The sequence below is a fragment of the Mytilus californianus genome, unplaced genomic scaffold, assembly GCF_021869535.1.
Source record: "Mytilus californianus isolate M0D057914Y unplaced genomic scaffold, xbMytCali1.0.p SCAF_7, whole genome shotgun sequence".
Taxonomy (NCBI): Eukaryota; Metazoa; Mollusca; class Bivalvia; order Mytilida; family Mytilidae; genus Mytilus; species Mytilus californianus.
Window position 1 is genome coordinate 20,100,553 of NW_026262723.1, and position 14,544 is coordinate 20,115,096.

A 14,544-nucleotide genomic window follows, 5' to 3' on the forward strand; every position below is an offset into this window, starting at 1 on the left:
CCCAAGATCATCTACACTTGGTGTCTATATGCAAAGTGTTGTCAGAATCCACTTAAGAAGCCAAGATCAACTATAATTTGGAACTATATGCTTTAGTGCAGTCAAAATCCAAGATCGAAAGGACCTACTTTACCTACCCGTCCCAATGATGAATACAGATTATTGAGTCTTATAAACAACACTGATGAAGAATATTGATATAAAAATAATGAAAATATAGAGCTGATCAGCTAATGATTGTACATGTACATGATGTATACATGTCAACAATTACTAGTATATTGAAATTTACAATGCTAATAAATGTTTTATAAATTTGATCTCATAGACATTTTAGGAATAAAAATCAAAAATGTTTCAAAAAATGAATTTTAATAGAGCTGAATTATTTTTTTTTATGCTGTCTGTAGTGAATTTTGCTGCAAACACAATTCATTATATGCAAACTGCAATATATGCAGTTGTCTTTAATACAGAAGGTAGCTATGAGATTTGTAAATTTTGGAAATCAAAATACCAAGTGGCAGTTGTGGTAAATGCACATGCCTTTGCCTCATCTTTTATCTCGCCAACCCCTGACCTAAATGGCCACTTGAATTATTTTACATCATTTGGCATTTGTTTTCCATCCATATGCTATTCAGTTTCTATTTCAAAAGTTATATTTTCTGGATAAAAGGAGAAATAAAATACAGTTTTGTTCAATGAGACAGCAACCAAACAAAACAACCAAAAGAATAATATATTGTCTGGGAAAACTTGTGTCTCACTATTAACTGACAACATTTTTACCTACTGTAAATTCAGAAATTATTGCGTGCATTTATTATGGCGATTTTTGACGAATGGACTAAATTGCGAGTTTAATTAATGCGATTACAAAAAAAATCTGCATAAAGATCTATAATTCAGTTATCAGAATGCAAGTTCTTATTATTGCAATATTCACCCTGTCGCATTATTTGCATTAATAATAACCTCACAATAATTTCTAAATTTACAGTATCACAATGATCCAGATTAATTTTGTTTTGTAAATTTAGATATGCACTCAAATTAATACAGATTGCTACAAAGATCTCAAGCACATTTCATGGATCAGTGATCAAGGTTAAAGTTACCTGATTAGGGTTGTTTATCAGATACTGTTAGCAATAGGTCATTTGTCAATGTCATGTTTTTGTGTTTTTGTCTGTTTTTTCTAATACTAAAAGTACATGTAGTAGATAAACTATATGTATGCAATGATTCACAAATGTAAGGAGTACATGTCTGTCTGGCAGTTGTCATTCACCACATTTGCATTGTTCATTGGTCAATGGTAAGTCCTCTTTTAACATGCTACATTGTGTAATCAATGGGTTATTATATTTGGTGTATGGTATGATTATTAAATGTATATATTGAAATATTAAGTAAAAAGATGTGATATGATTGTAAATGAGACACTCCACAAGAGACCAAATGACACAGAAATAAACAACTAAATGTCACCATACGACCTTCGACAATGAGTAAAACCTATACTGCATAGTTGGGTATAAAAGGCCTCCAAATGACAAATGTACAATTTAAAACAATTCAAATGAGAGAAACTAACGGCATATTTATGTACAAAATAATGAATGAAAAACAAATATGCCTGTCTTGCAGGGTCTATCTGAACTTAACCTTATGTTCATGGTTTTGTCCGTTACTGGCATACTATATATATGTTTAAAATATTTGGTTGATGGGGTGATTGTAACAGAGGCGGATTTAGGGGGAGGGCCCATTGGTTGATTATATAGAGAATCACGGAAGAATGACTGGAGCAGGCCTCCCCCTTTCATGAAAAATTCTGGCTCCGCCACTGTGTAAGGCTGGCTTGGATTGGTTTATCTGATCATTTTCATGATCATTGATTTTATTAATTTTTTCTGATACTTGTAGTGAAACTTTATCTTTAGGAATATCAACATAAAACCAATCATGAATGATGATTAGTAAAGCAGGTGAGACATTTCAGCTTGTGCACTCTTGTTAACACAAAAACTATATGGACTGCCGCTAGAAAATGAATGGACAATGCATGCTTTGGTATGGACAAAATTCCTCCCTTTCACCATACGAGGCTGCGTATTTATCTCGGGTGGGGTGGGGAGGGGGCACTTACTATATTCAAGGTGATGGGACGTGCCGCTGGAATAGGTCACCTTTTCAAGCTTGAAAATATGTGAAAAGGTCGGGGGAAACTATAAAAAATATATGAAAAGGTCAATAAAGTTTCCATAACTTCTTCGTCTGTCATCTTTCTTGGTGTTCCCGGGTGTGATTTTATCAACCAAATTTTCTCTTTTAACACTTTAGTATTCTAGTCTTACATTACACTACATGAAACCCAAGCATTATAGGGAAAAGGCTACATTTTTACCTACGCAATATATATGAAAAGGTATACATTTTTGAAATATAAATTTTTGAAAAAGGTGGGCCCCAGCGGCACCCCCTATCAATTAAGGAAGTTTGCTCCTCTTGTTTTTGAATTTCTGCTAGATTTTCGAAATCCTCTGGTTTTATCCATGTATTGCCATTAAAAAAATTTGCCCACTAACCCCTACTTTTCTTTTCATAATTTTATTACATATAGTTTAAAAAGCCACATTTGAAAATCTTATAAAATCCTTGTTATTTTTTCATAGTTTTTGAAACAAAAAAGCGGCCAATATTAAAAGTATGAAAAGTCTAGAGAGAATCATTTCCCGCCAAAGTTTCAATGGCTTTTATCTCGAAAACAAGCACACGGACCCTTCATTCTTTTCTGTTTTTTTAGTTCCTCAATTTATATACTATCATTTTAGAACAGTCTTTTGAAAAGCTTGTTATTTTGAAACAGAGTAGCGAACATCCTTAAGTATTGAAGTGCCCCCCTCCTATCCCCCCCGGAGGTATTTATACATCCAGCTGTATGAACACCCTGTCATAGCAAGGGATTATCTGTCAGATAAGGGAAGTCATATTTCTATACCCTACGATATGAAAATAAGGAGATGTGGTATGATTGCCAATGAGACAACTATCCACCAAAGTTCAAATTTAAAAGTCAATATTAAAAAAAAATGCATCTCCATATCATCATAGGCCGATAATTACGTTTCTTTGCAGCTAGCAGGTGGGTCAAACCAGTGTTCACACATCATTAAAAAAGTTGTCATGCATATTTCTTGCCGCAATGACACACTCCACTTTAATATTTTTAAATCAAGAACTTTCCTTATTAGCTTCCCTTTTGAAAAAAACGCATGTCAAAAAGTAAGACAGAAGTTAAAGTTTGCCAATATCACCAACTATTATAGCGTCCCTGTGTACTGGGCGGAGTTTTAAAATTGCAATCCCAACTTTTCCTGAACCTAGTAAGTAGTATAGATTTTGTGTATATATAATGCCTTTAACTGGTAGTGTTTGGAACTGCCCGGTAGACTGCGGATGTGTGTCCTAGGCAAAATCCCGACTTGGTCAAGCCAAATATTTTGCGCCGCAAAGCATGTGGTATTGAGGGATAAAAGCATATACCGATATATAAGGCCGGAATACTAGTAAGGTCCCGGTTGCTATTGACCAATTTTCATCTACATGATCAAAGGTTGAAAACTGCAAATTATTGAAATGTCCGGGTTTTTTTCTGCGTAAAACAAAAAATGTGTTGCTAGAGTTCCGTTAGTCTATTATAATAACTCATTCTTAATCAATTATTTTAGTTTTTACGCTGATATTTCCTCTTTCTTTTTTTAATGCGAACTCTGTTGGCATATTGATAGATACAACAGAAAATAGAAAATTAACAAATAGCAAAATAAGTAAAAGGAAAATATTATAAATAGAAAACATTGGCCCCGAGGTCTCATGTTATATTACTAGAGTTCCAAATTTCATAGAATCATGATACGAGAAAATTTGTTAGATATTTTCGTGCCCATTATTTGATAAAGTATATAAATCTTTAAATACAAATGTTATGTGTGACTGTCAAGTATTTAGTCTTTGTTTGAAAATTGTAATGTCCAAAAAAAATTTTGGAAAATAAAAAATACTTAACTATTATCAAAATTTTGCAGTGTTAAATTATTTCCCATACACCGGAATTGTTATGTTCAAAAATTTTTGGCAAATAAAAAATACGTAACTATATATATTATCAAAATTTTGCAGTGGGAAAATATTTCCCATACTCCGGAATTGTTATGTTCAAAAATTTTTGGCAAATAAAAAATACGTAACTATATATATTATCAAAATTTTGCAGTGGGAAAATATTTCACATACTCCAGAATAAGATCCTACCAATACTTGGAAATGAAGGTATTTCAAGAAAAAAAGAGATTTATGACAGTAACAAAATGTAATAAAACGCCAAACGGATAAAACGGTTAAAAGCTCATTAGAGCTTATGTTGACTCTGTTTGTATACTTTGCCGACTCTAAATAAAGCTTATTTATTATTTTTTATTTATTTATTATTTATAGCGTGCAGATGAACCCCGATGCCTTTATACTATAGCATACTATATGGATTTTACTTGTTTTTGAAAGCCGAAAGGTGACATGCAGTTGTTTACATCGCTATCCTTTGTTTACGGTTAAACATTGCGTCATTGGCAAAATATTTTCATATATATACTAATACATCTAAAAGAAATCTTTTGATATATTCAACCAGTATTTAAATGAAAATAGGGTGCGAACGCATCCAAGGGGCGAACGTGTAGGGTGAGAATGTGTTTTTGGAGCGAACGCACCAGATACCGTCGTACAAGTCAATATTTATATTTTCTTTTTTTTAATGTTATGCTTTAATATATCATGTATAATTCTTTCCTTTTTATGTGAAAAATGAACAAACCACTCTGTAGTCCTGACCGTACGTATTTCCTGTTTTGTGGCTTTTGTAGAACGTTTTGCATGGTTTGTTGACATCGGGAAAGGGTGCTTTCATACACGCCCGCGTTCCAATGTCGTCAAAACTATTTTTGAGAAAACCCCTCAAAGCGACCGTTTCCAAGGCGCTCGTCGTTAGTAACATGCGTTAAAATATGCGCACTGTTAAAGGGCCGAGCCACCTTAACGTGACAATGTCAGTGTTCTGAAACTTGGTTGTCAACAAGAACTTCGAAAAAATGGCGACGGCTATTTATAAAAATAATCAGCACGTTTAAAGTATTAATGCATTGCGAAAACAAATATTTCATCAATGAAATTCAAGTCAGATGTTCTAATGAATATCCTTTTTATATTGGATACAAATTTTATTAAGTCTGATACAGACATTTCGTAGTCAAAGTGTTTCAACTGAGGTACTATACAGAGGCGTCAAAAGGCGTCATTATGGAGTAAAGGGGGTGGCGTCAAAAGGCGTCATTATGGAGGAAAGGGTTACATTAGTACATGTGTGTATTACAGGTAAAAAGAAAGCCCTACTTTTCTTAAACTTGTGTATTACTTATCGAATGTAGGACAGAAAGTCACAGGACAAAAAGTCACAATTCAGTTTTGAGATTATTTTTCTTTAACAAGAAAACACTTATTTAAAAAAAAACATTTTTGTACTTTTCTTGAACTTTAGTATATAAAGCAACTTTGTAAACAAAATTTATATAAAAAAAGTATTTATAATGATAAAAAAACTAAATTATTAAAAGCAGTATAATCCAGAAATTAAATGAATTCCTTGACCACATGTTTTCTTTTGTTGACAAACATGTCACATGATCACTTTTGGCGGGAAAAATACTTGGGGAAACACCTAAATAACAGACAACCCTGTCTGGATATTTAGAGACATTTAAATTAAACAGCTGATATAGGAGTGCCAGGAAAATAGTTAAAATTGGTATATATATAATTCAATATACACCAATTTAATTGGGAAAAGGGTGTAAAGGGGAAGGGGTTAATTTGTAAAGTTATTTTTTTTTGTCATTTAAATTTTGGTAACTAAAAATCACCAGACAAATTCTTTTACTGAGTTTATTATTAAAAAGTCCATTCATATTTTTCAAAAATATGTTCCTTTAGGACATTCTAACACTTACATTAAAGTTGCTACAAATGGTTATATGTGCCAGACATACACATGATCGATTTGTTTTGCTCTGTTGGGTATTAACAAAAAATTATCAAGATATAAAAAAAAAAAAAACACCTACCTACCTACCCACCTACAACAATGTGGGTAGGGGTGTGGGGAAACATACATTTTTTTAATTGTGGCCTTATACTTCACCACTAATCAGAAGGACAATTTTAATAATTTCTTTAATGTTTGATCCCATTTTGATATATTCATATAATATATATCAACATGTCGAGACAAAGTTGAGACTAGTCAAGTAAAATGTGAGCACAAAATCTCGTCTTTTCAGACTCTGAGCAGTTTGTAGTGTAGATAATGAACAAATCCAAAGTCATGAAGAATATGACCTTGTAATAAGACCCTTTGACAGTTCTGACAGTGATAATGACAATGATGATAATAATACTAAATGATGAATACAGTAGTAATAGTAGTAGAAGTGGCAGTGAAAGTAAAATTGAAAAGGAATCTTATTTGCCTTCTTCAAGGAGGAGATCAGTTAAAGTTCCAGACAAATTCAAAGACTACTATATGTGATCTATGTTAATCTGATAAAAATGAAGTTAAATATAAAAAAGAAGATGTGGTATGATTGCCAATGAGACAACTCTCCACAAGAGACCAAATGACACAGAATTTAACAACTATAGTCTGTTTGATTTATTCATAGATTAGATAGGACATATACTTATTTAGTACTAGTAGATATTTCATATAGGACAGAAACTTTTTTTGGTATATTCAGAGGGTAGGACATAGATTTTTTTAAGGGAGAAATATAAATTGCACCGGTCCCAACCCCCCAATAAATATTGACCGGTCCCCTAGGTGACCCATTGTTGTCTTGAGAAGGTACCTTGAATATACCAGTATGACATGGCTTGCCTTCCGACTGTTAAAGGTGCATAATGTAATATTCATATTCTTTGCATTGAAAGAATGGCAGAAACTGCCCTATAGTCCACATAAATATGACGTTTTGAAAGGTTATTTTAATTTTTTATTGTGTCGTAGGAAGGCGTCACAGAAATAAAATAAAATAGCTTTCCAAGACAACATAATTATATGGACTAAAACTGCCCAAGTAAAGATAAGCACCAACTTTACTAGCTTTGTCAAAAAAAATCATTTTAAAAGACCTTTCCGCAGCTACAACTTTACTTGAGGGAATGCACTTCGTGTATAAGTCTACTTACCATCAAAAATTAAAAGTGATAAAACCAATAACAACAACATTCTTATCAGCTTATGTTATTAACAAAAGACGCTGATGACGGAAGTTTACCTATGACGTCACATAGTTTAGGCGCCAAAGAAGATAACATCATTTCGCGGAATTTTTGTTAAATGAAAATTTTACTATAGGATTAAACGCCTTTTTAAAGGAATTTATTGGTGTATAAACTCGACCAATTCACTCACAAACAAAGGACTTTTATGATAAGTTTTTGAGTGACTTGGTCCAGTTTATACACTAATAAATTCCTTCAAAAGGCGTTTAAGGTGGTACCTAACACTACAGGGAGATAACTCTGTAAAAATCAATTAAACGTTTTAATCACGTTGTATTGTTAAGGAAATATTAAGCTTCTCAATGATTAAAATTAGTGTTTGTCAAACTGCTATATAACCAGTGAAATTTTTCTGATAAAGTGGTTGGTTCAAATTATTTGAAATTTTTATATTTTTGTCAAAGGGTCAAAGTAAACATTTTGTCAAAATTATAGGAAAATTAAACGAGCCAAATTAATATTAGTCAAGGTGTTGGGTACCACCTTAATGACATGTGATTTCTCCAATAATCAGTAAGCAAAAAAACTCACATTTGGACCTACAAATCTTCTTTTCATCAAATTTTATTACATTTTGAAGCGGACAACAGTTGGAAAGCAGGTCACGGTTTGACCCCAAGTCTATCAGCAACAATAGAGTCACGTGACCGTGAAAATTCAGTAAAACTACGGATGAGACAAACCTCACTTTTACTCACTAAGATACCACTGTCATAGTAAAAACTTATTGATCAAAATAATCTTGAATATACATAGTTTTAACTCGTCAAAACTTACACATCAACTCAAAGTCCTTTATTCTTTATTTTATCTTCAAACTTGAAGTTTGTGTGAAAATTGTCAAGGCTCCTGATCGAAAAATCTAAATATTTTCGAGGAAACTAAAAATGATGGGCTGAATTTAAATTTAATAAAGCATCTCATTAAGACAAACACTCGATATGAATATCTAGGCAATACAGTTTTGGATACGCAAACGTCAAGTTATGTTCAACACGAAGCGGTGTTTTTTTTTTTTGCTGATTTGTGCAAGTGGTTATCTCCCCTTGATATCACCAGTCAAAAATAAAAACTCACCAAAATGAATAAAAAGGAGTTTATTTTACAAAAATGAAGAAGAAAATAAAAGAAAGTCGATTAACAACCATGATATTTTAATATCAAGAAGAGATACTTCTCTACTTTTCAGAGAAGGATTACAGGTAAAAATTAAAAGACAAAAAATTGGTAAAAATTAGATCTAGAAACCTAGCTGAATTGATATAAATTAGATCTAGAAACCTAGCTGAATTGATATAAATTAGCCCTGGCTGATGAAATTTACTTTCAGTTTGTAATTTTTATAATGGGATATGGGATCACTCCTAATGTAACTACTTCTAACAATGTTTAATTCAATAAAACATACTGTATACAATTTAAATAATCTTTCTGAAAAAAAAATAGTACTGACCATTTATATTTTATATTTTAATAAAGAGGGACCAAGAGTCACAATTTAGTTTCTTCAAAGTAAAAATTTTAAGCCTTTTAACTCAAGCCTACATTTCTTAGTTGAAAAGTACAGTACTGCCTAGAAAATATCATACAGAAAAAGGATAAGTTTGCTAAAAAAATGACAAAAATTCTGTAAAAAAAATAATGCATAAAATTTAAGTGAAAGTGACATAATTTTGAATTTTAAAATCATTATTATGTAAAATTCAACTATTAGATTAGATAGCACAGTAGCCCTTATCCAATTTCTCAGGGTATTTTATAGTCCAAATAATTATGACGTCTTGGAAAGCTATTTAAGTATTTTAAACTTTTGCATTTTATAGATTATGAAAGTAAACATTTTGAAAAAAAATTGGGGCTTCTTCTCTTCAGGTTGCTGTATCTGCTGCTTTACGTATTTATAAACAAAGTATTGTATATTTTACCTGAATAATTGGATATTAATCTCAGAAATGAAAGTTGGTTTGACAAATCTTGTGCATTTTGATGATTAAATTTGACAAGATTTTGCCATTTGAATAAATTCAATTTTGTAAGCACACATCTCTATGAATTAATTTCTTGTTTGACTTGAAAAGCTAGTGTTTGCTCTTATTAATGTAGCTTACTTAGTAAAGAGATAATTGATAAGCAAGGTTTTTAACTTATAAAATATATATATAATTAACTGACCTTCATTTCCTTTTTTCATATGTTTTTTCCTCCAGAAATTTTCTTTGCAAAGCATTTTCTATTGCTAATTTTGTGCTTTTGTTTATCCATAGGCCATCATTAATTTGTCATATTTGCTTCCAGTATAAATGAAATTTTCTTAGACCTATAGTTTCAAACGCCATAAAGAAGAACTTTGTTTGTTGTTTCACTTGTCCAATGTGTAAATTTACACTATGCACATGACCCTGACACATATTTTGTAAACGTTATATATGACGTATGTTGAAAAAGAAAACAATGTCACCGTCAATTTGTGTAGGGGATCAAAAAGGGGTTTAATAACTTTAAAATGTAGATATCGTATGGAATTGTGATTTTTAATCACAATTTCATTTATATCTATAATAAAATCAGTATTTTAGAGTACTTTGGAAACAGGTACAATGAAAAGAAGTTGAACTTTACTGTTTTGAAGTAGAAACGCAGCCAAAACCAGGTACAAATTGACATGACTGGTGGTCACCAAAATTGATGTATAATAGTAAAAAATGATGGCTTCATAATTGTGTAGAAATTTGAAATAGGTTACCCGGTTTCATTTAAGATTTTTAACGTTCTATTCCGTATTTGGATACGCAAACGCCAAGTTATATAAATTCGATGTTTTTGGCGAACAAAACAGATGGATGATCATTTTTAGAACGGACAGGATAAAGTAATAGCAAATAAAAGTTATTTTCGACAATGTTTCAATGTCGTATTGAAACTAAATTGTTCACAAAATCTACAAACTTTAAAAATCAATTATAATAAAAGCATGACAAGTTGAAAAAAATAGTTTAAACGTCGATTTTTTAGCCGATTTATTTCGCGGAATTTTTGACGTCACCGACGACTGTAGCGCCACCTAATTAATTCCCCCTGCCATTGTTGCTGATAGAGCTTGACGACAACTCCAAGGACTTGCTTTCCAACTGCAAGAACCCAGAAAACGCCCGGTGTTTACGTTTGATGCCGGAAGTACACCTATGACGTCACCTAGTTTAGGCGCCAAAGAAGATAACATCATTTGGCGGAATTTTCGTTTAATGAAAATTTTACACAGAAACAATGACTAAAATTGAATGGTTTGTTTATTTTGCATTAGAATAGAGATAACTCTATTGTATTTGAAGCTTTGCGGACGTCCATCGGTAGTTTTACTGTCGCAAATTTAGTTTACCTGGCGACGCGTAAAATTTTGTTCTACCTTCCTATACAGCTTATCGCTATTTGTCCGCCATTACTGGACATCACACAAGTTCCCGTAAAATTTTGACGTCATAATAGAAAATATCTGACGCCACAATGGAAAAGTGATTGTTGTATGACGTCAAAAGTTCGAGCGGGACTGATTCTCGGGTCAAGCGGGATTAGCGATAAGGTGTATTGCCGCCGAGTTTGATGACCTTGCAAAAATTGTGATTTTTAGAAAAACGTCACAGACGTCACATTCCCGTCCACTCCACGTAAAAAAGGATTTATAATTAAATGTCAATCAGGTCAATGAAGCCATGTTCACATTAAAAAGATATTTCTCTAAACTTGTTATCAGTTTTTTTTATATAAATTGTTTGATTCCAAATTTCTTGATAAAAGATCATTTGTGTCTTATCTCTCTCCCTTATGCCCCCCCCCCCCCCCCTCCCCCCCACACACACACACAAACACAAACACACAAACAAAAGATGAATGGTCAGTGCCTTCAAGTGAAAGAATAATTTATTTTTCCATTCATTAATTAAAGGATTTTAGCAAGAAAAGAAAAGAAATATGCATATTTGCGATTTGCAAAATAGAAATAGTTTTACGGTTATTTTCAACTTAACATTTAGCGTTTTATATTTGGTATTTCGGATTACTGATGTTAAATTCTTATTATATATACTAGTATTACAAACTTCGTGACAACTTAATATTGTAAACTTATTGAAAACATATTTGTCAAGGAGAAAACATTCTAGAAAAATACTAGAAGCCAAGGATTATCTATCATGGCTTAAATTACGAAAACAACAAATTTTCAACTTGACAAATGATATCTTCATCGATGTAGCATATAAATAACACCAAGCAACCAGTTTTTTGGTAGGGTTCGTGTTGCTCAGTCTTTGGTTTTCTCTGTTGTGTTTTGTGTACTGTTTTTTGTCTTTTTGCCTTTTTCTTTTTTAGCCATGGCGTTCGTTGTCAATTTGTTTTCGACTCGTGAGTTTGAATGTCCCTTTGGTATCTTTCACTTCTCTTTTATAAAAATAAGAAGATAACTGCCAAAGAGACAACTCCACCAGAGACCAAATAACAAAGCAGTCGAAGAATTCTTATAAAAACTATATTGAACAACCCGACAGAATGACGTTAGTAAAACAAAACAGACATAATATAACAAACACTGGTCCGAGAAAACAGTTATTTCGTAGTACATTTATTGTATCAAAGAGAAGACGTTGATATCCGTGTAGATGTTTTATTCCACTGTTTAAACATATTGATAGTTTAACCCATTGTATGCCAGAGGGCCGATTTTGGGCCGATCTGTACATACTACGTTCAGTGCCAGAGGGCCGATTTTAGGCCGATGTTATTTTAGCGACGTTACCAACGCCGTCATCAATACAGAATTGTGACGTCGATCTCCCGCCACCTAAGAGCGCACTTGCCACTTCCACTTGGCGTTGCATTTCAAAAATAGCGTATGGCTATTTTTGGTTCAGATATTATTTGTTTGTCTCGAAAATTACCTCACTGTTTCTCACTATTCAATGAAGACTTGTAAGTGGTCCCGCTGGATGGGTTTTTGTCTTTTTGACACATTCCCCATTTCCATTCAATTTCCTATTCTTTAGAAACTCTTTTGTCTATCGATAGTCCATTTGTTTCTTTTACTTGCATGATATTATTTACGACTCAAATGTTTTGTACAGCTTTGCAATAAGTTTGGTGTTTGAATTTTTTTCTTTCGCACATAGTGCAGACAGATTCTGTTTTTGTTTTGGATTTTTTTTTGTGTGTGGGTGGGTGGGTTGGTGGGGGGGGGGGGGGGGGGGGTGTAAGTCATTAGCATATACATGGCGAATAAATAGATAGATTTCACAATTTTAGATATATTCATTATTCTTCCACACATACATGATTATGTTTGCATTTTTTATGAAGTCCATTTCCACATTTAACACAAACAGTTCTCGTTCTCTTTCTCCCATTCCACCCGTTTCTGTCTGAACAACCGCTACAATCTTTTTCTTTTCCGTCGGGGACCTTACGGAGTCGTATGCGCGCATTATTTAGTTCACGATTAGGGAGTCTTTGCTGACGTGATAAAAGATGCTCTTGTGCGAGATCCTCAATTATACTTTGCAGAAATGATAACCTCGAGAGACGTGGTGCATCACTATTTTGTTTATAAAGTATATAAGCATTTGTTACCATTCTTTGTAGTAGATTGAATACAATTTTTTTCCATACTTTCATAGTTATTCTATAATCGACATATGCGCTGATAAGCTGATCAGCTTGATCTACTCCTCCCTTTTTTGTGTTGTAATATTCAATCATTTTTGGTTTCCCGTTATTATTAAGTTCGGCTCTACATGCAGTGGATAACAGACGGACAGGTTTCCTACGCATAGCTTCCTTATACGCACATAGCAATAACTGTCCTTGTCTTAAAAACTTAGCTTCGTTTTCATCTATTGTCGGTTTTTTTATAGAGCTTGGCATGGCACGATTTTTACGTAAAGTTCCAGTCAAAAATGTCTCTTTCCGCAGTAGTTCTTTTGCTAAATCAAGTGACGTGAAAAAGCTGTCTGTGACAACGTGGTAGTATTTATTAAAAAAATTGCACGAGTCTAAAAGTGAATTTACTACGTAACTTCCCTGTAACATTCCGGCAGGGGTTGGGTCATAACGCTTTCCTTTATACACATTAAGATGAACAATGTATCCCGTTATTGATTCAGCCACCCATAATTTAACACCGAATTTCGCTGCCTTTGAGGGTATATATTGAATCAATAATGACCTGCCCCGTGTTCCTATTAAACTTTCGTCTATGCTTAAGGATTGATTTGGTGTATAATATTGTTTAGATTTGGCATTAAACAAATCAACGAAGCATTGAAATTTTCCGGTCGGGGAATACTGTGGATCATCACGGTTAGGAATCATATCATTGTTAGTTATATGAAAAAACTTCAAAATCAATTGGAACCGGTTCCTTGAAAACATGTCTCTAAACCATTTTGTTGATTGGCTAGCAAACTTTGTATTCCAATATTCGGTTATATCCGGTTTCTTAATGATACCCATATTGAGAATAACCGCTAAAAACGCTTTCAGATCTCTCAATGTTAAAACCCCAACTTTGAACCAGTCATGCAGGTGCGAGAATCGTTGAATTCTGTCTTTACTAGCAATATAGTCTGCTGCATACCTGCAAAGAAATAGGTTTTATAAGTTTTCCATCGAAAGTTACTTTTTCTCCATTGAAACTGTTTGTTTTTTAGAAGCAAGCGGTTATAATTTTCTCACGAAAATATACCCTTTCTCCACGAAAAAGGAGCTAGCGCTAAGATTACTTTTAATTGTTTTGCTGAGAAATAAGGCAACACATCATGAAAAAAGATGAAAAGGCACAATGTTTTTTTTTTCTTGTAAAGATTATAACCGCGTGAATGAGGGGGTGCCGATCATAGATCCGCCAATGGTGACTGTTCTAATGTTAATGAGGTAGTGTCTCTTCGTACATGCATGTGTGTAAAATGAGCGTCTAGGGGCTCATAGTCTTAACCGCGGGGTGGGGGTTACTGACTCGTATCCTTTCGGGTATAACTGTGCCGACAGCACTTGCCAAATCATACCCTGTTCTAACCAGAAAACATTGAAAAACATACCCTGTTCTAAACAGAAATATTGAAAAACATACCCTGTTCTAGACACGCTCAGAAAATGTAT

General features: G+C 33.1%; 1 protein-coding gene across 1 annotated transcript in view; it reads right to left on the reverse strand.

Annotated features, from left to right (window-relative positions):
• Positions 1-7,386, reverse strand: part of LOC127709932 (uncharacterized) — a 100,019-nt gene extending 92,633 nt beyond the window's left edge. The window contains exon 1 of the mRNA XM_052215638.1: positions 7,306-7,386. Within this exon, the coding sequence (XP_052071598.1) occupies positions 7,306-7,345 (40 nt within the window). The 5' untranslated portion in view covers positions 7,346-7,386. The remainder of the gene's footprint in view (positions 1-7,305) is intronic.
• Between the last annotated feature and the right edge of the window lie 7,158 nt (positions 7,387-14,544).